Genomic DNA, 27,193 nt, shown 5'->3' with positions numbered 1-27,193 from the left:
ATGTCAGTATCAGTATTAATTTCAATAGTGCTTATTGAAAAAAGTTGAACGGAAATCAGGAGCATGCCCATGATAGAAAAAAATATTTACTGATGTTTTAAAAAACAGTGCAAAAACTGAAACTTGCCATTTCAGGCAACAGCCTACTTTGCCTCAATAAAAATTCTGCTCTTGGTTCATTTCCAGGAGTGTGTAAAGTAAAATATTTGATATTTTACTCAAAAACCTCTCACGCTTTCTTTTTTTGGTATAAGTTTTCGAAAGGCAATTGAAATAGAAAATTATTCTGTTTCAAATACACTGAAGGGAATTTTAAATATATAACAAAAAAAAAAAAAAAAAACTCTGCTTAAAATGTATTTTTATTATTTTTATTTAGAAGACTCTCTGGTTCATTTGGCTGTTTTTGCTCAACTCACCGTCAAACGCACAATTGTCGTGTTCACCTATTAGCTGTACTTATTCACTGTATCTTTTATCCAGTTAGCCTTATCAGAGACCTTGCTAAAGATAACCTTATTTTCTGGCATCCCACACAATCCACCACTCAACATGTTACCATGCGTTGCATAACTCGTATCGCCCATCACGTACCATCTTCCTCCAAAATTACATGCTAAAGGTCCACCACTGTCCCCCTGTGAAAGAAAAATCAAGTTACTAAAATGATGCAATAATTAGATTTTCTTCATTTCTATCTCAGTCAACATAGCTAGTGTTTCATTTTGGTGCAAGCAATTTTTCTAAACTTTTATATGCAGAGGTATCAAACTAACTTACATGACATGGGGAATTAAAGTGGTTTGGATGCACGGTGCATATTTGATGTGAAGTGTCATGATCACATTTGTCTGTAGACTGTATTGTTTGCAGAGTTTGTTTTAATACATGTGCAAATCCAGAACCTGCAAAAAATCATAATTGAATACTTTAATTGATTTTTTTTTTAAAAATTCAATTTTAATTTGCTTTTAATTGTATATGGTGTTTAAAAAATTAACAGCTGTGTTGCACATTAGAACAGAATGCTGATAAATATTATGACCTAGCTACTAACTCTCCTGATTTGTTCGGAAGACTTGCGAGTTTTGATGCCTTCCCCTGAACTCGGTAATGAAGTAATCTCTCGAATTTTCATCAAAACAATGAAATTCCCCAAAAGAGGTATTTTTCAGTGAATCCTTACAACATACTGCCCAACTCTACTGGTTTTTCCGGGAGGTTCTTTCATTTTGAGCATTTCTTTCGATTGTGTTTGTAATATAAGGAACTTGCATTTTATTGTACTTTGACGGATATTAAAAAAGTTCTGTTTTTCCCTAAATAGCAATGAAAAGTGTGATATTGCTGGGTGTCTCAATCATAAAAGTAGATGTTGGCAGGTATGCTACAGTAAAATGATCGATCGCAAAAATAAAACCTTTTTACTCATGAGTAATGAAAATTGTATATAGCGTAGAGTGAAAGAAACGAATTTAAGAAATACTTACTGACTGTCTGTGGGAAGTTGCCTCCTACCAAGCCTATTTATCACACAAAATTTCATCCAAATCAAATAATATCTTTATCTACCCAAATAACTCTCAATTTTAAGTATGTAGCCTGATTTTCCTCTAAACAGGTGAAAACAGAATGATAAAATGTGATACATTTCATTTGAAGCTACAAATAGTTGGAATTAAACTCTAGAGAAATAAATACTTAATTTGTAGTTAGTTGAATGACCTAGGCAATTGCAAGATGGCCTTCAAATGTGTATTAAGCTCGTATATGCTCTGCCGACTCTGGCCAGTCTTTTCTCTGCATGCATTGATACCAACTGCATTCTTTCTTCTCTTTGTTTTTTTTTCTTTCAAAGCATTCGATTTAAATTATTTCAAACTACTGTGTTATTGCTTCAAACGTTAATGAATATGCTGTTCTTACTCATAAATAACTTGAAAAGAAAGAAAAAATACAATTATAAGAGGGGCCTGATTTAGAAATTTCAGGACTGTAAGTAACATACTTGTGGGGACCACCTTGACTTGCAAAACCAAAGAACGTGCTCAATCGCACATCTTTTTGTCTTTTGATATGTGCCCCCAAAAATGTTTTCAAATGTCCCCAAATTATCCTTGGAAAGGAAGTTCTAAAGCTATTTAATTTTTGAATCAATGTATTTATAATTTGAAACTTACGTAAATAAACATTACAAAAGATTTAAACATCTTGAAATACTATTAATCAACAGAAACAAAATAAATTCCTTAAGCAGCAATAGTGAGCTACGTATTAGCATGGAATGACTCCTGAACAGGGTTGGCTTTCTGCCGGCAGAAACTAGTTTTTGCCGTGCCAGTGGCAGAAACTGGTTATAACCGGTAAAAACCGGCAGAAACTGCCAAAAACTTAAAAGCATCTTTAATTACTTAAGTGATTGCTAAATGATACTCGTTTAAGTAAACTAAAAAATTAAACTTCTTTCATCATTTAAAAAAATAAAATCCTATGCTAATGCCCTTGATTTAGTTCGAGAAGGGAACTTTTCAATTGCTGATGCTCGTATTGTTTGGATTAATCTAACAAAGGATGAAAAATCATATAGGTGCTCATCAAAGAGGAGTGACATACAGAATTAAAAGGCATTTCTGATTTTAATTTGCTCACTTATATGCTTCATCTAAATTGTTTGTGATCGAAATTATCACATGCTTCAAGAAGAAAGTGCCAAAATTTTACTTGCCAATATTAACAGATTTTGTACCTAATGTCACAGCTTTGCAGGAATATTCTAAAGTTTCTCATTTGTACATATATTAGATTGAGAAACTGTTTAGAAACCACCTTTTCTAAGAAGCAACTGCAGGGTCCAAACAATGTAACATTTGATTTTAACTTGTGGTAATATAGTAATTAAATTGTGCTTTGGTTAATAATTATTTTTTTCCATGCACTTCCTATTGCATGTCAATAATTTAATTTTTTTTCATTTTGTGAGTTTTTGCCAGTTTCTGCCGCAAATGTGGCGGAAAGTGGTTTTTGCCATGCCGGTTTTAACCGGTTTCTACCAGTGGTTTTAACCGCCTTGGCAGAAACTTGCCAACCCTGCTCCTGAATGATCTCATTCTACGCTAGATGTCACTCCAGATAGTTTTTTTACTTCATGGGATAGAATTTTCTGCTGAACTTATCAAAATTCATAGTACAAAACAAATGAAAACATTCATTATGAAAAGAAAAAAAAATATTTGTAATTTTTTGGAGGTTCCAAAGCCCATGCTTCATGGGCTTACACTTAAATCACACCCTAAATTATAAGTAAGTATGTATCCAGCTCAACATGGAAAGAGGCAGGCCCGGCGAGCCCTGATGGGAGGTCACAGTGAATTTTGTCTGACGATTCGGGAAAATTATAATCATTTGACAAAATTATCAAAAGGCAGCGATAATTTGGAGTTCCATTTATCATCATTCGGAGAAATTTGAAGTTCCATTTGGCAAATTGAGTTTCCGCTCTCCCAAAAATTTAAGTTTGGACCTCATCATTTGGACAATTAGGGGACTGGTCTATTCCCCCCCCCCTCCCCCAAGATTTTGGAAGCAATGTAATTCTAAAATGATAGCGACCAAACTAAACATCGATAACTTGCCCTTTTCAATGGCTCCCAAAGAAGATGTGTAAAATTTCAAACTCTCACCAATTTTCTAAAGCCAGAACTCTTTGATAAATTTAGAAATTTAACTGTCAGTTTAAAGTTTTTTTTTAAAACTTTTATTTTAAATATTTTTTATTTTGGAAGGAGGTGGGGCAGCTGTCCTCTCTTACTTTCTTTTGAATTCGACCATGATTATTTGTGAAGATTTTGTTTCAGTATCATAGATGAGAAGTAAGCTTCTAAATGTAGCACAGGATGGTATGTCTGGTAGATCAACGTCAATTGTTATAAATGCTGCTTAAAAAGATATAAGAATAATGACTAAAGAAGATTTCATAATGTAATTGATCGTAAGAAAATAAGAAGGCAAAGAAGAAAACACCCCTTGACTTGAAAAGAAAAATGACTCTTCTGCAGAATAGGCTATACTTTGACAGTGGAAGTACAACATGCATGAAAATTTAATTGAGGATTATTGGATTTAATTAGCAAACTTAACTTAAAGGTATTGCCTTTTTCTTTTTTAAATTTTTGATGACTCTTAAAAATGAAATTATTCTGGTTACCTCTTGTTTCGCCCCAGCCTGTGGCATAACAGTTAGTTTCTGCTGGTAAATTCCATCCAAAACTTGGAACACATGCTGGTTGGACAGTGTTGGTAAATTGAACAGGAGCATTCAGTTTAATCAATGCAATGTCATCTTTCACTCCAAAATGTCCTCTGAGCTGAAATGTTAGAAAATAAAATGAATGTTCTTTTTTAATTTCAATGCAATTTTCATCAAGCTTCATCCTTCATACATAGATTAACAATAGAATTACAGCAGTCTTTGTACACCTAGAAATACGGGAGGGGTCATTTTGATCCTCAGAAAAGAAACCTGCGTAGTTCCTACATAATGATATATATTTGTAAAAATTAGTTTAAAAAAAACTAAAACTATAGGCAAAAAAATGCATCAGAATCACACATGATGTTAGTAACAGTTTCCTCAAGAAAGAGGCAACCCCAGAAAGTTGGATCCTTATTGAAACCCATTAAAGCAAGGTGCCGCTTTAAGGTGCAATGACCAATAAAACTAAAAGCCTTCCTAATACTATTTTTATTAAGAAGCCTTTTGCATTTTCGGCATATGATGCCCAGAAAGAATCGGGACTGTCCTTCTTAGGATGACCAGCTGAATACGTTCAATGTCATTGTGAAATAACTTCTCCGAAGGGAAGGTTTCTCTCACACACACATAAACATACTCCCTGCTTGAGCATAGGACTGTGGTTGACCTGTCCTTACTCTTAAAGATGCAGCAGCTTGTGCAGGGGAAGAAGTTGAAACCTCCGACCAAAGATGTTGGGGATTCTCCTACCTTCTCGGGAATGGCTTTTGCCTCATGTACCAGCCTCTGTCTCTCCCGCCCGCGCCTATTGCATTTTTGTGTAAAATTGAGTACCCCCTGCCCCCTTACTGCAGAGTCGGTGGGCTGCAGACTCGCACCCTCACCTCCTCCAGCAGCAAGGTTGCTGGTTTTCTCCTTCAAGCCAGCCTCCAACTCCATGGGAGCTGTAAGGTGGTAAAAGGTCAACACCAGCACATCCACCCTGTACGAGTGCAAGGCTAATTACTACGAGGTTTCGCCCGGTTCCTCAAGGGGACTGTTTAAGACATCATACAACCCAGATGCCATCCATCCATCAGCACGGTGCCTTACACCTTAGATTGGGTGTCCATTTTAGTCACCTCTTATGACAGGCATGGTCTATGTCGGGACTATTCTGCTCCGGTCACCACACGGAGTTGAAATGCCCTTAGAATAACCATTAGTGTTTCAGTTTCATTTCAGAAACTAGCAGCTAATGTTCCCTTTTATGTACAAAAACATTATGCATGCTGAATGTTCTTGCAATGATATGTTGCAATAGACATTTTCGACTTGCTGCTCTGTTTCAGCATTAATCAATGTATTTACATTTCTTTTTCCTCAAGGAGGTTAAGTGAGACTTGCCCACACTTCTAGGTATAACCGTTTAGCTTTGGGCTTAAAAAAAAATACTATTTCATGAAAACTGTGTATTTTAAAAAAAAACAGCACGATGATTTGAAAAGTCAAAGAAGGATTAAGCTTTTTATGAAAATATAGAGGAGCAGTTAGTGAAAAATGTTCGCTTGGGATCAAAATGACCCCTTCCGTAATTCTAGTGTTAAAGAAAACAATATACTAAAATCCAAGCTTGCAATGAAAATTGCAGACGTGTTTCAGCATCAGAGAATCCTCTTTAAGGGTCTTGAGTCACCCCAATCACACTTCAGTTTCGTATATCAATCATTTTAATACATGTAACAGTTTCAAAAATCTAACTTTTTGAAATGTTGTCTTCTTTTGTGCTAATCCTATATATTATTCAGTCTTGAAGAGTAAAGTAGAGTGTCATGAAACCAGCAGTGAATTACTTGACTCAATCAAGAAAATGCAGCCACTTTCTGGCTGCCAAACCCCAAGCAAAAGACATGTTGCATGTGCACTCCCAATAACCTGGCATTCTGTTTACGGATCTTATTAAATTAAAAATTATTCACAAGGCGTTAAAAATATTAAAGATTTTGCTATTAAAAATAATGATTTCATTCATGTAAAAAAGTATTTTGAGTTCTTTTTTCTTTCCACATATACAAATACTTACTCTATCCATTTCTAAATCTGGATATCCAATAATTCGTTCTGCATATCGAATCTGTTCTCCAGAATCTTTCTTATATTTATAATGACTTCCAAGATGAATACGGTAGATATATGGGTCAGCATTGCTTTAAAAAATTTAAAAACGAAATTACATACATTTTTATGAAGTTAATATGATGTTTACTAAACTCGTATTCTTCTCGAGATGCAATATAAATCACAAAGCATCAATGTTTCAAAGCTTCAGTGTTTGAAAATTAAAATATTGATGATATTGATACATCGAAATGAAAACATTGATGCTAGGAAACATCGAATTTTTAAATGCATGTATATTTATACTTGCCGAGCCCTTACAAATGCTGTTACTAGAGACAGGAATTCAGTCTATGTTTATTAATTTAACAAATGAAGTAGTACTAGAGAAAAAGTAATTCATTTATGCATTTAAAATATAAGACATTGAAACATCAGTATAAATTAGTAGAAGTAATTTCGTATCATCCCCCCCCCCTCCCCTGTAGTAGAGAAACTAAAAATAAGTTATTTATATAACGATTAATTTGAACCAGCTGCAAAAATTTGTAATATTTTTTTTCAATTAGGTAAAAAAAGAAAAAAAAAGAATTAAATTAATAAATAGTTGTTCTAGTAGTGCACTGATTTCCTACAGAATTACTGAGGAAAATTGTACCAATTATATTTAAAAAGCAAACTACAGTCAACTCGTGATTACTTAAATACTCCTTGATCTCAAAGTTTTCAATGGATCCCAAACTCTTAGACGAATGCTTTGGAAACTTCCCTTGGGGGTGTGGGAGTTATTGAGAGTTGTTTGTATATTCAAAAACAATAAAATATTTATAGCAATTTTAAATATGGTCGCCTCAGAGCACCAGTAGGATATATTAATGTTATTCCTAAAGCTGAAAATTAGCGGCCGCCACTCGCGATTAAAGTTGCAAAAGTGACAATTAAAAAATGTGTCATCCATCGCCATCCCTGATCGTCGCTCTTGCTCAGTCACTCTACTTGCATTCCCAATCGAACCACATTCCCTTCGCCCTGTTTAGTATCATTTACCACTCATATTTAAAAACTAAAAGCATTTTGCCTACATCTTCTAAGACATACTCATGAATAGTTGGCAGGTTACATAAAACAATGTTTAATATATTGCTCATGCACAAAACAAGTAACGCAACACGCAACTCAAAACACATTTTCACAGTTCATTTCAACACAGTTCATTTAAAAATATATAACAGTTTGAAATGTTGCTTACAACAGAAAAAACATCATAAAGGTCCCTATGGTTTGCAAAATGATTTACTATGCTCTAAAACCGAACTTTTTCCTCGTTTTGCACTCTACTAAACGGTTTAATTTTTTTTTTTTTTTTTTTTTTTTTTTTTTTTGTCCCTTCTGTAAAATATTATGCTTTTTGGTTGTGCCACCTTTCTTGCAGGTGAGCGATATTCTGATGATACTTTTTTTCATTATTAATAAAAATTTGAAACATAGTTGCAGTTTTAAAAAGTAGCTACTAACTTTAATAAGTGGCTATTAATAAAACCGAGTCTACCTGCCAATGGCTATGAACCAAATTTCCCAGTTTTCAGCTTTAATTATTTCTGGGATTAGATGTCTTAGTGTTGCTCTGAGGCGACAATATATACTGTGTATAAAAGTATGGAACATATTTAAAATAAGATTTTATTTTAAGCATTTAAATGAATTTTTTTGAGGAGAATACAAATACAAATGTGACGACCAGCAACAGGCTCTGGGCCCAGCTATAATATCAGCTCCATTTTTGGGAAAACTTGAGTAACTCAGTATTAGTTAAAAGTTGATAGTGCCTTAGAAAAAAGATATTTTTTTTCTCCAATCTAAGTCATTAACTATTGAAATTGTTTTCCAATATAAGAGCTGTTACTATCACTACAGCTTCCATCAGAGTTTTTACTTCTCGTGAAATATCAGCAGTGATCTCCAGAGTATGACATTTTAAAGAAGGTATGATATTTTACTACTATAAAATGAAAGTAACTGGTACTTATTTTTTAATGAATTTGCAAATTTAATTAACATTTAAAGTATTTCTTGTATTTGTAAAGATTACGATGTTTGAATAGCTCTGCCAGTAACTGTTAACAACTAGTTTTAGACTAATGGTACCAGGTTCTGGTTTTGGGGAGGGTCATTTCGGGAGGAGGTGGGGGCTGGATCATAAGTGCCTTTTTTGGCATAAATGGGGGTTCAGGGGAAAAATTTTTGAAATATAAGGTCACAAAATGCAGCTATATGCTATCTTTTGTCAGTTTTTTGGAGCCTTCTCGGGGATCCGCATCTGAATGGTACATGCTTTGGAAAAAAGAAAGAGCAATACTTAATTTTAGGCATTTATGTACTTATTTTGTCAATTTGGGTGCACATTGCTCATAATCCTCACTGTTAAGACTGCGGGTTGCATATAACAAATTTTAGGGTAAAACGCTTCTAGCACGAAAAGCACTCCTTATGGATGCTATTTTGGCTCCCTATGGCACTTCATGGACAAACATGGCACCCTTAATTGCCAAAATGGCTGCCTTGAGGGCGTGATGCTGGTGCTACAAGTGTTTTACCCTCAAGTTTTCATATGCAACGCACAGTTTCAACTGCATATTCTAGTAATTACAATGAGTAGGTATCATTTGAATTTGTTGAAGAAAACCATTTTACTGAATACTGTGGGAATAATTAATTACTTACTATTTAAAACAATGAGCTGCGGTAAGAACCCATTGCGAGTTAATTAGAGTACCACCACAAGAATGGGAATTCGGTTCAATGTAGAATTTCTGGAGGGAAACTTGCCATGGCCAGCTATGAGGTTTTGCAGGCTCACCACCTACAACTCTATCTCGACTGCCATAAATAGTGTTTGGTATTATCGGGGTTGTGCCGCAATTTGATGGAGTAACTACAGGAAAGTCTGCAAAGAAATAAAATTATACTTTTTTGTAGTGATTTTATATTTCTGAAATTTATATATGTCATATAGATATTAGTCCAGTCATATTTGACATTAAAATCGCAAAGTACGGTGTAGTTCTGATTTATTAATATGTTGTTTGGGTTAGTTATGGTAACGTAAATCTAAGTTTGCAGTTTTCAAAAACCTGTGCACGCTGCGTAATTCGCGAAAACATGCGAAGTTTTCGGACTTTTTTAGTTTTTATTTTCTAACTTCCTAACTATGCAACTTTTGATGCTAAATGTATGTACCCGTTTTAAAGCGCATTAAATTTTAAACAATTTAAGCTCAAGTGGTGACCAATAGTTTAAGAGCTATCGTAATTTAAAAGTTGGCCAGTTTTGTGAAAAATGAAAACATTATGCATCGATCACATTTAAAGTCAAATATCGACAAAAATTCCTACTCTAAGGGAAAAAACTGGATATGCAATTACAGCAATTTAATTGGCTTTCATTTAATTCCAAAACGAAGTCTGTAGATTCAATAGTTTTTACAATCGAAAAACAAATAAACAATCGGAAAGTTCGATTTTTGAAGAAATGAGACACACACAAAACACTTCTCAAGACAACATGAAAGATCCTATTCTAAAAACAAGGGGCACAGAATGATATAATAAGACTCTAATGTGTGTTTATATAAGTTATCTGTGTTGGAAAACCACGCTAGTTATAAAAAAAAAAAAAAAAAGGTCAATAGCTAGCAGCCCTATGCTGCCGGGCTAAGCGCAAAAGTCTTATCTGCATCTGAGTTCAAAGTGAGAAATTGTCGTTTAATTGTCGTGTACCTTTTTGTATTTGATACGTAAGCACCTTTTTTCCAGAATTTTTTAAAAAATATTTCCCATTCACAAATGACCATAAAACATTGTATTTAGGTAAAATATGTGACAAAAAGAATCACTTGGTGATCGTAACTCAATTTTGATAAAAAGTGCAGATACGACTTTTGTGCTTAGCACGGCAGCATGCAGGTAACGCAAACATTTCTTCCCCAACGTACCTACCGCTTTTTGCTCACCAAGCAACCACCTCAACTAGAAAAACTTCCCGCCAAACAAGATAAACAATTTAAAGGATCTATCCATATTTCTGAGGAGTTGAAGGTGGGAGGAAGATCTAACGGAAGTAGGTGTGATGAAAGAGGAGAACAGGGAGGATGATAGTTTGGCAGATACTTGGCGGACAAACTAGATGTTACGACTTTTTAAGACTAAGGTTTTTTTTTTGGTTTAGGATTAACGCTTTCTTTTTTGTGGGGAAGAGTTAAAGGTTTACTTGGCGGGAAAATTTTTACAATAGGGTTGTTTTTGCTGAGATATCACATCTTTTTGCATTGATATTATTACTTTGTCTGTATTTTTAGAATTGAGAATTTCAAGTCATAAATATTCAATTGAAACAACGTTTTGTGTTTTTAAGGAACAATAATGGCAAGCTTAATTCTACGTCATGTTATTTTCTGACCAGTAAGATTCTATGTTCATTTGGTGAGAATGGGGCCTTGTAAGGCATTTAATTGCAATCCTTGTATCCTCTCTGTTGCAAAGAAAACTACATGGATAATCTTAATATATAAAAATCTTTTGTGCGGACGTTTGTCAATATAAGGCTTGTAAACGGCTGGACCGATTTTGATCAAATTTTTTGTGTGTAGTTAAGTTGTGGCAAGCATGGTTTCGAAGCGCGATGGATCGAATCGGAAACGTTTTTGTTAATTAATTAATTAATTAAAACATTGGATGGTTATGTCTCCCAAATGCCACGGAAATATAAGTTCGTTTCTTGAGGCACCTGGGGCCCGAGAATTTGCCGGATCCAATGGATCGTAATTTGGAGTAGTAGATTGCCAACACGGGGGATGTTGTAGTGAAATCTCTTGGCGGAGCTTTTTGCAAAAGTTGTGGAGCGTCGGGATGCCAACCTCTTCCACCAGCTTGTCCGTGTCTCCCAAATGATTAATATTTATTTTAACCTATTGTTGCGCGAGAATTGAAATAAATATTTAACCCGTTGCCAAAGGACAATAAGAAAGTCAGCTCTGCTTTTCGTAATGAAATTTCCTACTGTGATATGTCAAATGAGACTAGATAAAACGTAGAGAGAAAGAGTGAAGCCTTCATTTCTTAAAAGCAACGATTTTAGGTCCCGAGATATTTTAAAGTAAAGTACTGGAAGTTTCACGCAAAACGTGTGTGTGTAGTTGAACCATGTGATCGAATCAATTCTTTACTAGACGTTAAATCCCGGTTATCACAAATTTGCCATTTCAACTGCGCTTGCGCGCGGACTTAGCTTTTTGCGCTTTCTGTTTTAAGATTTCGTGTTGCTTATTTATATTTAGGCTGAGCTAGAGTCCCAACAAATTAATGAATGCGATTAGAATATTTTCACAGCGATTTCGTGATATATTATATGAAACTACGGGTATGAATAACTGATAATCTTTATAATGTAAAGAGCAAAATGACACTCCGATATTTATTGGTATAGAAATATTTAACATAAACGTAAAATACGTTGTGTACTTCAAAAATGATTGGAATATGAGTACAGATGTCCGTCTTTGCGGATATTTTACATTAGGCGTAAACAGCTTGGTATTATACATTTTTATTTAGGTTGAGGGTTCGGCTTTGTAATAGAAGCGATGCTGCAATTCTAGTATGCTCTTCTGAGGTTAAAAATTTGGCCCTGAAAAGGGACAGAAAAATCAGACACCGAATCCATTAATAATTAAGACGCAAAACTCAATCTTTACCGAGGCCTAAAAACTAAATCAGAGAAAGCTTTGTGATTTCTAATTTTTATCTGTTGCCATCTCATATTTATTAACAAATTTAAAATGTTTGTAATTATTTTAACAAGATTTTTGAAATAAGCAAAGTCCGCGAGCAAGAGCAGTTGAAATGGCAAATTTGTGATAACCGGGATTTAAGGTCGAGTAATTCTTTAGGTTTTCCTAACCAAATGATCAGAAAGTACCATACCTAGAAACATTTTTTTCTCGGCTCAAATCCATCTGAGTTTTGGCACCAATATCAAGAATACTTTAAAGATTATCAAACTAATCAGTACATTATTAAAGGAAAATATGATGGAATTTAAAGACGAAACAAATTCGATTTTCGGCCAGATAAATTACAACAGTTCTGTACACAAAAGATCAGTGCAGTGGAAGATATTTTTCTTTGCAAGAAAGAACAAATTAGGCAATACATGAAGTTTTAAAAGTTTTCGTTCAAAAGATCGGACCGCTAATCGGTCAGAGTTAGCTTCGCTCACTGATCGGCTGGATTACAGCAACGTGGTGGCTTGGCGACTTTGGCTACAAACAATAGAGTTGCGTGATCATTTGTTTACATTTTAAAGCTACTGTTAATGTAATTTATGGTATTTTTTGGTTATTTAGTGAAATATTTCAAATTGCAAAGAATTGTTTTTCGTTTTTTAAAGAGTGTTTAGTCATTTTAGTTGAAAAATGTGTTTATTTTACATCGGGAGGGGGAGAGGGGTGAGTGATTTTTGCTTATTCAAAGAACTGTTTTTACTTTTATCGTTTTTTTAGACGATATCCTTTCGATTGTTTTATTCTTTTCATATGGGGGATGTTGCAGCGGGATTTCCCCTTTGTTCTAGATAGGTAGTTAATTTTTTACACTTAATATCAGAGGGCGCTTTTTATCCTTTGAGCATGGCTCAAGGAACAAGCCATCAAGTACGGGAGAAAAAATAGTTAATAAAACAACTGCTCAGTGGGCATTAGATAAATCAAGTTGCAATAAATATAAGCATTCTGACCTCATCGCAGCTTAAAACATTTTTTTTACTTATTTTTTTCAACAGAACGGTTCAGAGACTCGATAGTTCATTGAATTTTTTTAACTTCAATTTACAAATTTTGAACAGAACAGCGTCTGTCGGGTCTTCTAATAAAATACTATATTTTAAATTATAGTGTTTTCAAGTATTTTACAAAGTCGCAATAAATTCTATTACAGTTTCTTTATTTGATGGATTATTCAACATTTTCGTGAAGCAAAATATTTTCATGGTTTTAACCCCAGTTTCGCCGACATTTAAAATTTCTTACCCCTTAAATATATTGAAACTGAGAAACAGGAAGAAAAGGAATTTCGTGTCGGCGAAACTGGGGGGGGGGGGGACTGTATTCTAATCTTATTTATTGATGTTTCTCTGCTTAAATATAAACAAACTATATAGCTCATTGGGCTTTCTGTTTTTAAAATCTGTGGCAAATCTGTGATATCCGCGATGTAACGTCTAGCTGCAACTGTTGGATCTGTTTTATTCGCAACTCCAGCGCTCGAATACGCTACCTTGCGATGATTTACAAAACTGCCGAAGAAACTAAAACATTGCGTTCCACATGTGTCTGTTGACGTAAACACAGGCAGTTTGTTCTGAGTATTTATTAACGCAATCGATGTATCTTAGTTTGCTTTCAGCTACAGAAATTAATTCGTCCCTTAGTAGTATTCTCGAGCTTGTCAAAATAATGTTAGTTTTCCGTATTTCCTTCTAAAATATGAGTTGATTTAGAAATGGTGAAAGCGAAAACTCTGGATTAACAAACTTGGATAACGTTATATACAAAGTAAAAATTTTATTGTTTTGTATGAATTTGTAAGAATATGAGTTTTTTATAATCTTAAATTAATTTAACTAACCATATTTTACAGCAGCATTTAGTTGGACAGTATGCAAAATATTTTCTTGAATATATTATCGTAGAACAAAATGAAAAATGTTTAACCGAGAAAGAATTTACTTCATTGCTTTTATTCTCAGCTGAAAGTTTCGCCAAATTTGTTTAGGGTTATAGTTTTAGTATTGTGCGAGCAAAGTAGCCTTGGCGAGATTTCGCGTTTTTAGTTAAACCATTTTTAATTTTTATCATGAGTGGAATAAAATGGTAGTAAGATTACAGAATTCGATAAATGAAAAGAAATAATGGTCAATCAACTGAAAAGAAAACTACCACCATATATCGGTAAGAATTTTGTAGATGATTTGCATAACATGACATAATTAAATCGTAACTCAGAAATTAGAAACATCGAAACAGAAAAATTTTAAATTAACCGATTCGGGAATTCAAGAGAAATAACTCAGCTACAAATGCAAAACAAAAAGCGCTAGCCAAGCAAAGCAAAGAAGTATCATCTTCTTTTGGTAATAATTTGTAATGTCATATTAAATTTTCTAGCATTAATTGTTATTCTTGTGAGGCCACAATTATTATTTAGTTTTATCAAGAATTGATAAATATCGAATTCAATATCGTGAAAATGGCTGCTTAGAATTACGAACTACGTAGTTTGCATTAATGTTTGACGTTTAGTAATGCTTCTTGAATTCTCATTTCTTTCTACGTGGGCCAGAATATCAACAAGACTTTGAAAATTAATTTAAAAAGAATAAAGCGAAAAAATCATGCATACGAACAAAATTTACTAGGCTTATTAGCATTTTCTTCATTACCACGTGCGTTTGTTTTAGTTTTTTCGTCCGCCATTAGACAGTGACTGCAGTGCCCCCTATAGTTCGTTGGAGTTGCGAATTAGTCTTGATTAAATTTCATTTCTAAAGACAACTTTTGAATAATCGTTTGATCTTAGACCTGTTCTAGCCTTGCACTTGCAGTCAGAGATTAACAAACCGTATAAGCGGAGAGTAAGTACATATAAACTTAGCTGAAATTAGTGATTTTCAAACTTTAATTACTCCGACCTATGATATCCCTGGGGTTTGAATTTTTGTATATGCTCTCAATGGCCCCCAAGAATATGAAAACAAAAAATCATAACCATAGCCCTCCCTGGGGTCTGCTACAAAACCCCGGGAAGGTACAATTTGTGGGGTAAAAAGCGAGGGAGAGGGAGGGGGGTCAAATGGCACAAAAGGCACATCAGTAGGGCACTAGGAATGTGTGTGCGAAACTTCTGCTTGATTCCTTTTTTCGTCTGGGTTGTAGCCCTGTCAAAGAAAGCGAAAATTTTTTTGAACAGCGATTTAATAACTTAAATTCCTCCTCCCCCTGATGGCCGTCCAGGGGATTGTATTTTGGTTTACGTCGTCAGTCAGAGGCCACTAGAGATTGAGTGTTCCAAAAATCAACTCTGGGGGTCTTCATGGGGCTGAGATACAGAGGGGTGAAAACCCAGAAAACCCCAACTTGTTCTGTCGTGTAAACTGTTCTTGGTCGCTTTTATTTTCTTTCGTCTTTGGCGGTGGATTTGCTTTTGTTGGCTGCTGACGTTTGGTTTCTTTGGCGGCGGGACGCTCCTGCGTCCCGTGATAAGTGTTGGCACGAAAGCGCAAATCCAAAAAAAGATCCGATAAAATATGAATGCTTTTTGGTAATCTAAAGACTTTATCGAAGAAAGCTTGGTTATCACTAAAAAGTATAGAATAAAATCAGTGCATATTTATTGGTTACAACACTCAATAGTTTTAGTTAATCTTAAAATCTTCATATTAAAGTTAATTCTGAAGCTGCCAATAAAATTTTTAAAAAATTGAGCCAAGAAATGTAGGTATAGTAAAAGCTATTCGTACAAAGATGTATACCGCCGCATTTTGTGTAAAAATTGCTCCAGACGTATACATGTACCCAACTCCAATCTCTCAGTGCAAATGCATATTGCAATTTTTTCCTTGAAATTTTTAAGATGAAGTTTAAGATTTTTTATTGGGAAAATTTTTTAGAATGAAGGTATATCAATTTTTATATACTCTGAAATTAAGTTGAGGTTTCACCCACCAGATGGATGTCATCCGGGAGGGGGGGTGGCGCCCCCACTCAAGAAAAGTTTGACTTTTTTTTTCTCTCAAGGTACAGTTTTGAAAAATTGAAAGCACAGGATTTGATCAACATCTATTTGTTAAAGATTAAAAAGAAGCAAATTAATCCTTTTCAAATTTTTAAAAATGAGATTTTTAATTAATCTCACTTTAGAAACCGCAACTATTAGATAATTTGATTTTCAAATTGAACTTCTAACTTTGTATGCATCTTAGGTTTGCAATAAAATAAAACGCGAAAATTTCATAAAAAGGAATTAATATTTCAATCTCTGTTTAGGGGTTTTCCCCCCATCTCATGAGGGGGGGGGGGGGTTGAAAAATAAATAAATAAAAAAGGCGGAGTCAGAGTCGAACGCTTCAAAATCCAGGAGTCGGAGTCGACCATTTTTCTTCTGACTCCGCAGTTTTGTCTCATTTCTTCAAAAATTGAATTTTCCGATTGTTTATTTGTTTTGTGATTGTTTAAGAACTATTGAATCTACAGGCTTCGTTTTGAACTTAAATGAAAGCCAATTAAATTTACTGTAATAGCATATCCAGTTTTTTCCTTAAGATTTGGAATTTTTGTCGATATTTGACCTAAAGTGTGATCAAAGCATAATGTTTTCATTTTCAGCAAAAATGGCCAATTTTTGAAGTACGATATTTCTTAAACTGTTGGTTGCCACTTGAGCTTCAATTGTAAAAAAAATTAATGTACTTTAAAACGGGTCGCATTTAGCATCAAAAGTTGCACAGTTTAGAAGTCAAAAAAGAAAAAAGTCCGAAATTTTGCAGTTTTTTGCGAGTTATGCAGCGAGCACAGGTTTTTGAAAACTGCTAACTTAGACATATCTGTACCTCAGAGCCAAACTTGCATCAAAATGTTATCTCAACTGTATCATGTTATTCAAATTGCATGCAGTTGACTAAGTGCAATACATTAAAACTTACTACATCCTTGCTCATCTGTACCGTCTTCGCAATCATCTTTTCCATCACATTTCTTGCTTTGAGGAACGCAATTCCTGTTCTTGCACAAAATATGTCCAGAATCACAGTCATCTGTGATATCAAGGAAAGTCTATTATAAAGCTTATAATAGTAATACAATCTAAGGTTAATTTTGAAAGACAATAAGACAATATTATGTTCATACAGTCGACGCTCAGTATAACGACCACACATTATAAAGACCGTCCCATTATAACGACCAGTGGTAAAAGTCCCAACTTTGTTCCTATGAACTCTACGTTAATTCGCCTTCGTTATAACGACCGTTCTGTATCGTCTAATCCAATACAACGACCGAATTCAGCGGACGCTATTTCTGGTGTTCTTTCCAATAAAACAAATTTGTAGCTTGAAATGACCTTGTTTATTGTTTACGGACATCTGCCTGAAGTTTTCAATGTATGTCAAATCCAACTTTGAGAGGGGGGGGGGAGATTACCATTCACCACAACTAGCACAGAAAAATAATGGGAGGAAAAATCGAGAAATTTCCAGATTCCTAAATGTTTCTTTGAAAAGCCAAAAAAAAAAAAAAAAAACACAATTTATCACCTATATCTGAAACGGAAAATAATGTTTTGCAAAAATCACGTCTGCTAAAAAGGCAAACGTCTGTTTCTGGTTTTATCTTCATAAAGTGTAGTGGTAGCAGATTTGTAAGTGTGTAACATTTTCCTTTCTATATTTTCTACTTTAAAAGTTCTTTAATATCCTGTCATAGTATTTTGCACACGATTTTTCTAAAAATTCCTATGATAAAAATAATTTGGGCATTTAACTGGAATGTTTGAAAAGTACCATTTCTTTATGGAACAACGGGGCATGCATGATGACTGTGTATATTTTTTAAAATTATACTTCTTATAACGACCACTCGTTATAAAGACCTTTTTCTCTGGGACGGAGATGGTCGTTATATCGAGCGTCGACTGTATTAGCGTCACCTATATAATTTTCCCTACGGCTGAACCCAAGTAGCATTTTATCTTGGCTCAATATTGGCGTGAGATTGTTCACGTTGGCAATGTCTTGGCCAATATTGGCACGATTTTTGCAATATTAAGCCAATATTGGCTTCCCATTGTATTAAAAATATTGTTCTTAGATTGGCAGATAATCTTGTGCCAATATTGGCGTCTCATTGCATTAACAATATTGTACTTAGATTGGCACACAATCTTGTCCCAATATTGGCTTAACAATGCTCAACCATTATTGTATTTAGGCTGTGAGACAATATTGGCGAAAAATTAGTCGAATTATGGAAAGCCAATATTGGGCGGAAGATGGCTCTTTGATGTTCAACCGATTTTGAAACAAATCTGAAAAATGATTCATTTTCCTAAGTGAGCAATTAAACACTGAGTCTGATTACCTGAAACTCCACAAACTGTTTGAAAGCTAAGACAAATTTTGAACGTGGAGAGAGTCCTCAAAAATTGGAGCTATTTGAGTTCACTTTAAACGCTTTTGTAATTTTTTAAAACCCGGCGAAAAAGAAACTTCAACTTTGTCTGCTCTGCACATGCACATTTTGTGTTTTGTTGCTCTTCCTCGCCGCTGCACATGGTAAATGCTTTTGTCCGAATATCGGAGATATTTTCCTCAAAATTTTATTGTTGCCTTCATTTCTTAAATGATACTAGCTGCGTGCCCGGCGTTGCACGGGCTACCTAAAAAATGAAAGCCGATAGAAAGATGCGCCAAAGTACATCATTTGTGACGTATAAAGACCACGACTTGTTTGAAAAATCGGATATTTTAAAAAATTAATTAAAAAATAACTGTTGGGAAAATAAAATTATTTTCTGGGTCCTTGGTTTTTTTTTTTTGCTTGTTCTATCAATTTCTGTGACTAAAAGTAGTACTCTTGTTTGAATTAAACAATCCCATTATCAAAATCTTCTCACCAAGATTTATATTTATCATTTTCATCAGTGAATTTTTTTAACTATGTCTAATCCACTCTAAAATTTTAAAAACGAAAGAGAAAAGCGTTATTGGAGCAACTCAATGAGAAAGCTTTCTTTTGCAGTGATCAACTTTGTCTTCCAAAATAAAAGTAATGAAATAAGGCAAAAATATTTTTGAAGAAATATTAAATACTGAATAAAATTCTGGATAGATATCCAACATTGAAGAAATTGCTGAAACGATGTGAAGCAGTGAAAATTTTGGATCGACATTGTGTTTTCAAAACTCGAAATCATAATCGAACAGTAACATTCTAAATTGCGTCAAACATAGAGAATTCTGAACTAACATTTGAAATTGGAGTAAATTCTGGATCATATTTGACTTTGAAAACACTGGATCAATATATAAAGATTCCAGGAGTTTTATTTTCATGATTATAAAGTGGGAATGTATCATGAGACAAACTTTCCGTGAAAATTCAAATTTCTACTGGAAAACTGCATTCCTTTTCACAGTGCACAGTGCACACCTAAACATATTGACAATAATCTAGTAAACTTTTAGAAGTCTGAATGCAAAATCTGAAAGAAGATTTTACGGACTAGTTTTATGCTACCAAGTTCATTTCTCTACACGGATTTGCGTTTTGATGATCATAAGACTTTTGGCTCATTACGGAATGAGAATTAAGTTCCATGGTCTATTTTGAGCTGAGCATGTACGATTAAATGGCAGTAAAGGTAGTGTAAACTATTTAGCGTCAACCATTGTTACGGAAATAATTGAAGTTCTATCTGATAAAGTAGTTCAAAAAATGTATCCGAAATCGAATAAAACCAAGATGCTTTGATTAACTATGATTTTACACCAGTGTTGAATTTTTTGGGCCAAACCCTTATTTTCTAATGACATGTCAAGAATCTCTTGAATATACGTTCAACACTATGACGTTTTTCATATTTCAAGTTAGAACTTTTTTCTAGAAATTTCGTAGGTTTTTTAATTGTTTCTACATGCATAAGTATTGAGCAAAAAAAAATGGCTCAGTCATCCAGAAAATCTGAACTTTTATTGATAAATGTTGTGCAAATTCTACGTCCAACACCGTGGAATTGTCCATTTGCTTTACAAATAATTCTATTTATACCGTTGCCTGTAACAAACTGTTCTAGTGAATGTTCCTTTTCAACCTTATAAATTGTTTCACTTCATCTCTTTTGCACAAAAAAATTAAGTGTTCATACTCTTTCGTCTATCAAAAGTAGATTAAAATTTAATAATGTCGAAGATTTTGGAAATTTAAAGGTGAGGGGAAAAACATGCAAAGTAAGCCGTAAGTTCTTTCGCATTATGTATGGAATATTTTTTATTTGTTTAGAAATAAAAATAAATGTTTTTATTTTTTATAAAAACTAAGACAATACAGAGCTAAAAAGTGATGTCAGAAGTTAAGCCAAAAATGCAAAGGGTTTAATAATCATTTTCAACTTTTTAAATTTTCCTTTCATTATGGTAAGTGGAAGTATTTTTTTTTTTATGTGTTTTAGTTTTCAAACATATGTACTAGACTGACTGCTTGTCCATAATTTCACTGCAATAAGTGCAACCTATATTTGTATCAATAATAAATGATTTTCAGATTATTCAGTGTTCACCTACATTACATCCATTTTAAAAAAGAAAAACTTAACAACTTTGTTTGCAGTACACTCAAACCTGTTTGTGTGGGATCCTTTTTCTTTGTGGTACATGAAAATTTCAATCAAATTGTGACTCAATTGACTAACTTGTCTATAAAACAAGTGCTCGGTAGTATTTTTAAGTGATGAATCGTTCTCTGATGTATATTTTAAAAGCGGATTTAAATGGTTGGCGAGATTCAAAGTAGTTGCAAAAGCAGAGCTGTCTTCAGGGTCCCATCTAACTGGTTAAGCCACAAAAACTGGTAGGTACGGGGAATTCTGGAGTGAAAAGTGTCTTGAATTTGTTTAAAGAAGAAATTCCTACAGTTGTTTCGTAAGTTTTGGGTTATTTTCAAGTGAGACTGTGTTACGAAAGCATTTTTTTGTGGCTAATAGTGAAGTTTTGAGTGAATTTTTTATGCGGTCCCTATGGTAGTTCTTGTCGTCTGCAGCTGAGCCTATAACTTTAATTTAATTATTATAATTTTCATTGCTTGCGTGAGTGGCAACGTTAAAATTTAAGTTTCTTGATGGAACAAAAAGATTACTGGGGCCGTGGTAGCCTGATCGGTAGGGCATTGGACTCGGGGCCGGAGGGGCTCGGGTTCGATCCCCGCTGGTCGAAGACCCACCGTCGTCATTAAAGGGGACTGGGCGACGTTAAATATGCTCGTGATCTCAATGTCCTCCAAGTGAAACGATACCTCTGGGGGTGCTAGTACCAGGTAGCTATTAGCTCTTGGACTAGTTCTAAATTCTCATTAACTGTTCGATCCGGTGATGGTGCTGCCATCTATCGGTATATAAAATAATGGAGGCAAGGCACTAGTATGCAGTCCTCGACATAAATACAGTTGTAGTCAGTTGTGACTCTTGAATAGAAATAGAAATAGAAAAAGATTACTGAGGAGCGATAAGTCAAGCAGCGTTGCTGCATCACATTCTTTTCATTCTGAAATATCTCGATCATTCTAAGTCATATTTATTTCTAAATTTATGTTAAATGTTACGTTCGTGTGTTGTAATAAATGTTTCAGTATAGTTATTGCAAGTATATTTTATTGCGAATTCACAACGAAGAGTAAGTGGCTCAACAATTCAAAAAAGTCACGTAGCCCGCCATGCTCAACCATTTTTGGAGCCACCAGTGAGGTTTTTGATGTTTCGTTTATGATTCATGGAATCCTTTTCATAAGGTACGATATTTTAAAATCTCTTGTAATGAAAAATGCAAATGTAGGACATTGCATAAAACGTAAATAACGGACATTTGATTCTTATTCGAATGCAAATTCCCATGAACATTTTTATTCTAATTCATTTGTGCTATAAATGAAACTGAGACTTTTATTCATTGAAATGGTTGATATTCTATTCTGAGTGAAGTGTATAAGAAACGTTTATCAGAAAAATCATTCTTGAATGTTGATACATTTTGTTGTAATTCTCGGAAAAGGTTCTTAACCCTGGTTTACAACCGAAGATACACATTCTATTCTATTAGACTTTATTGCATGATATAGAGACATTCTATTCTATTTATTCTCATTCTATCTATCATTTTGTGATAAACCATGACTTCTAAAGCTGCATCTGCGTATGAAAAAGCAAAAAAGAAACGAGCTACTATTCGCGCGGTAACAACTAAGCTACTGAATAAAATTTCTGAGCAGTTAAATAATGAAGACGTTACTGTGGAAGATTTAAGCACATTCAAGCTGCAATTAAATAGTAAGCTAAATCAAATTCAAGTCGCTGATGCAGAAGTTGAAAACTTAATCGAAGATATGGATGAATTCGAAAATGAAATAGAAGCTAGCCAAGAATATTCAGATAAAATTCTAAATCTTCAGTTCGATATTGAAAGCAGAATTGAAAAAATTAAGCTTGACTTTGAGAAAGATAATCGGTCTACATTTCCATCGCGAAGTGGACCTTTTCAAACAAGTACGAGCATAAATTTGCCTAAATTCGATCTTCCAGCATTTAACGGAAATATAAGTAATTGGATTAGCTTTAAACAAATTTTCATTTCGACTATTCATGATAATTCTAATTTAAGTCAACTACAAAAATTGCAATACTTGCATGCATCAGTTACAGAAGAAGCTGCTCGACTAATAAAGGGCTTTCCTATCACAGAAAATAATTATTCTCAAGCTTGGGAAACGTTAATTAGTCGTTATGACAACAAAAGAGAGTTATCATATGCTTTAGTTTCGAAAATATTTAGCATTAAACCAGTCAAATTGATGACTTCTAAATCTCTTCGGGATATTTTGGATTCTTGCAATGAAGCAATTCGTAATCTAAAAACGTTGGGATTTGAGTTAGACAAACTTTCAGAATTAATCATTATTCAATTTCTCGAAAAACGCTTAGATGATAATATCCGAAAACAGTGGGAGCTCACATTAGAAGATGAAGAAATTCCATCGTATAAGAAATTCATTGAATTTTTAGAAAAGCATGCCAGAAGCATGAAAACCTGCAAAGAAAACTATCCCAAAGAGGAACTTTTGAAATCCAAGAAGTCAGTTAGCTATAATTCCGTAACAAACGTAAATCGTAGAAGTTGTGTATTGTGCAATTTAGATCATGCCAGGCCCGTGTCCAGATTTTCATAAAGGGAGGGGTTTTAATCTTACCTGGGGAGGGAAAATTCAATCCCTCACAACCTTTATTAGTTTTACTACAAATTATTGATCCCAGTATGGCGTTTATGCACCTGTAAGTACTGCTGTACCCCCCCCCCCCTTCCCTTAGAAGAATAATTCTGGCTGCTCGTGACCAAAGTATTCCTTCATTTTACAGGTTCACTTTTATCAAACCTTGTTTGTTTCTTTTTAATTAAATCTGTTAACTATGCGGTTTATTGCAACAAGTATTAAAAACTCTCCACGAATTCTTTTTATGTAAGAGAATGTATATCAGATTTTATGTTCTGAAGTAATGTTTAGAACAAGCTTATTGTAGATGCAAATTACATTACTAAACACCATCACTAATACATCTTCATAGCTGCAACACATGCCAAATTCATCATTACCTCCTTACAATAAGCAATATTAATGCTTTGTATCGGTAGATAATTCAACGGTTCTACCACCACAGTTTTTCCAAAATATTATTTCAGTCGGCAAAGCTTTAACAATTGTAAATTACATAACATTTGAATGTTATGCAAAATTTTTTAAGTTATAAGAGAAAGAAATGCAAGCGTTTAGGTTCAACTGCGTTGAATTAGAGGAAAAAAAATAACAGAATTACCGAGTTAAAATTACAGAAAAACTTCAGAGAGAAAGGGGGGGGGGGGGACGTTAAACGCAGACTTTCACATTAAAGTTAATTTAAGCCGATCGTTTTCTTCATTTGACATACTTTTTTTTTTTTTTCAATGGGAGGGGTTTAACCCCTGAAACCCTCCCCTTGGATACGGCTCTGGATCATGCATTGTTCAAATGTTCAGAATTCAAAAACTTGAGCCCTCAAGAACGGTGGAATCTAGCGAAGAAGAATAAACTTTGCTTTAACTGCTTGAGAGCTAATCACGATACTTCGAAGTGTAAAGTTACTTTTCACTGCAAAGATTGTTCTAAAAGACACCACACTCTCTTACATGATTCTTCATACAAATCGAACCTTTCAGTCGATAATTCTGCACAGAGGTCAAGTGAGTCTGTTCAAGTTAATAATTCTCAGTCCAGCAGTCTAGCTTTAACTGGTCTGAATAATTCGTGCAATATTCTGCTATCTACAGCTTTAGTCAAAGTCAAGGATTCTCAAGGACATTGGCAACTGTGTAGAACTTTACTCGATTGTGGTTCTCAAACCTCATTGATGACTGAAGAATGCTGTAATAGACTTAATCTAAAAACATTTTCAACTAATCACTTAGTCATAGGAACTGGTAATCAAGTTGCTGGAAAGTCCAATTACTTAGTAAATTTAAACTTTACTCCACGGTTTAATTCAGAAACCTTTTCTACTAAAGCACTAATAGTTAAAGAACTTACTACGAAATTACCAAATTTCCTTATTTCTAGTCATAAATGGTCACACATTGAAAGTTTGCAGTTAGCAGATCCTGATTTCTACATCTCCAGAAACATAGACATAATATTAGGTGCAGATGTATTTTTTGACATAATTCAAGGTCGCAAGATAAGTGGTGGAAAAGACACACCTACTGCTATTCAATCAAAGTTAGGTTGGATTCTCTCAGGAAGGGTATCGTCCAAGTTATATGAAGGTACAGAAAATACCAAATTGAGTCACCATTCCAGTGTAAAAATTGAAAGTTATATGAAATTCTGGGAATTGGAATCTATTCCTCAGAAAGAAAAGTTAAGCATTCAAGACGCAAACTGTGACAAGTTTTACTCAGAAACTACAACTAGAGATGACACTGGAAGATATGAAGTCAAACTGCCATTCAAGGAAGAACCAAGTCTTGGAAATTCGAGAGATCAAGCGGTTGCACGATTTCTGTCGTTGGAAAAGAAACTAATCCAAAATCCTAGCATGTATGATCAATACAAGAATTTCATGAGGGAATATTTATCCTTAAACCACATGGAATTAGTGCAAGCAGAAGAGATCATAGTAGAAGATCGCAAGTGTTTTTATATGCCACACCACGGAGTAATTGGAGAACATAGCAGCACCACAAAATTAAGAGTTGTGTTCGACGCATCAGCTAAATCATCAACAAACATCTCGCTAAATGATGTTTTGCATGCTGGACCCAAACTCCAGACTGATCTATTTTATATTCTATCAAATTTCAGAATACACTCCATAGCTCTTGCGGCTGATATCGAAAAAATGTTCCGACAAATTCTTGTCTCACATTCAGATTCTGATTTTCAGAGAATTATATGGCGAGAAAATCCCGATCAAAAGATTGAAGACTATAGATTGAAGACAGTGACTTACGGAACTGCTTGCGCACCGTATTTAGCCATAAGAACTATTAAAAAACTTGCTGAAGATGAAGAGATGAATTTTCCTAAAGCCTCAAAAGTTATCGACAAGGACTTTTACGTAGATGATCTATTAACAGGAGCCGATTCAATTCAGGAAGCTGAAAATCTCATGAGTGATTTAATTAATCTAATGAGAAGAGGTGGATTCACTCTTCGAAAATGGATATCAAATGAACATAGTATTCTTTCAAAATTACCTCCTGAACTAAAAGGAACAGAGCAGTCTATAAATATTGCTGAAGATCAGTCAGTGAAACTTCTTGGCATTCAGTGGGATCCAAATCAAGACACATTTGCGATTCATTTAAATCCAGCTCAAAAAGTCACCACAAAACGGCAATTATTGTCAAGCATTGCTAGAATTTATGATCCCCTCGGTTTCATTTCACCCTCTACAGTTTTAGCTAAAATTATGATGCAGAAATTATGGTTATGCAAGTCAAAATGGGATGATCCACTCCCAGACAGTATCCTTAAAGAATGGACAAGTTTTGCTTCACAGCTTCCGATACTTGAAAATATTCAAATGCCACGACATTTCTTCATCCAAAATTCTGCAGTAAAATGTATTCAAATTCATGGCTTTTGCGATGCTTCCCAAAAGGCTTTTGCTGCTGTCCTTTACATGAGATCAGAATTTGAAGACGAGAAAGTCAAGATTAGTTTAATCGCCGCGAAAACCAGAGTCGCACCACTAAAAACAATAACGCTTCCTCGTTTGGAGCTGTGTGCAGCTGTATTGTTAAGCCAACTCTACAAGAATGTAGTTGAAAATCTTGCCATTCAAGTAGATGAGTCATTCTTTTGGACGGATTCCCAAATAGTGCTTGATTGGATAAATTCCGAACCTCATAAATGGAAATCCTTCATTTCTAATAGGATATCGCAAATTCATACTAATACTCAAGTCGATGCCTGGCATCACGTTGTAAGCAAAGAGAACCCTTGTGATTGTGCCTCAAGAGGACTCATGCCTTCAAAACTTCTTAATCATTCACTATGGTGGAAAGGCCCTTCTTGGCTTTCAGATTCGCCAATAGTTATCCCTCCACAAAATCATTCAGCTTCGGAAAAAGAAAAAATCTCAGAAGTGTCAGTGAAAACGGCAAGTTATTCTAATCAAGTAGAAGGCGAGTTAAACTTCATTCATAACTATTCTTCGCTGAGTAAGCTTTCTAGAGTAGTTGCTTATCGCGTACGATTTATTCAAAATGCAAAATGTGACAAAAATAATCGGAAAGTAGGTTCTCTTAAGACATCAGAATTACTTGACGCCACAACTCGCATTGTAAAGTTGGTCCAAGATTCAGAATTCAAATCGGAAATTCATGCTATTCAAACTAAAGGGAGTTTGCCAGCTAAAAGTTCCTTAATATCATTGAATCCTTTTCTTGACAAAAACGGTATTTTAAGAGTTGGCGGCAGACTTAAACACTCTAATATGT

General features: G+C 34.4%; 1 protein-coding gene across 1 annotated transcript in view; it reads right to left on the bottom strand.

Annotated features, from left to right (window-relative positions):
- Positions 1-391: 391 nt before the first annotated feature.
- The window catches only part of LOC129224078 (chymotrypsin-C-like), a 63,050-nt gene continuing 36,248 nt past the window's right edge, over positions 392-27,193 (bottom strand). The window contains exons 4-9 of the mRNA XM_054858479.1: positions 17,102-17,212; positions 9,071-9,293; positions 6,315-6,438; positions 4,205-4,364; positions 781-905; positions 392-638 (exon numbers count right to left, since the gene is read on the bottom strand). Coding sequence (XP_054714454.1) covers positions 450-638; positions 781-905; positions 4,205-4,364; positions 6,315-6,438; positions 9,071-9,293; positions 17,102-17,212 — 932 coding nt within the window. The 3' untranslated portion in view covers positions 392-449. The remainder of the gene's footprint in view (positions 639-780; positions 906-4,204; positions 4,365-6,314; positions 6,439-9,070; positions 9,294-17,101; positions 17,213-27,193) is intronic.

Source organism: Uloborus diversus, chromosome 6 (genome assembly GCF_026930045.1).
Source record: "Uloborus diversus isolate 005 chromosome 6, Udiv.v.3.1, whole genome shotgun sequence".
Lineage (NCBI taxonomy): Eukaryota > Metazoa > Arthropoda > Arachnida > Araneae > Uloboridae > Uloborus > Uloborus diversus.
The sequence above is the reverse complement of the archived record's forward strand: the minus strand, read 5'-3'. Positions and strand labels throughout refer to the sequence as shown.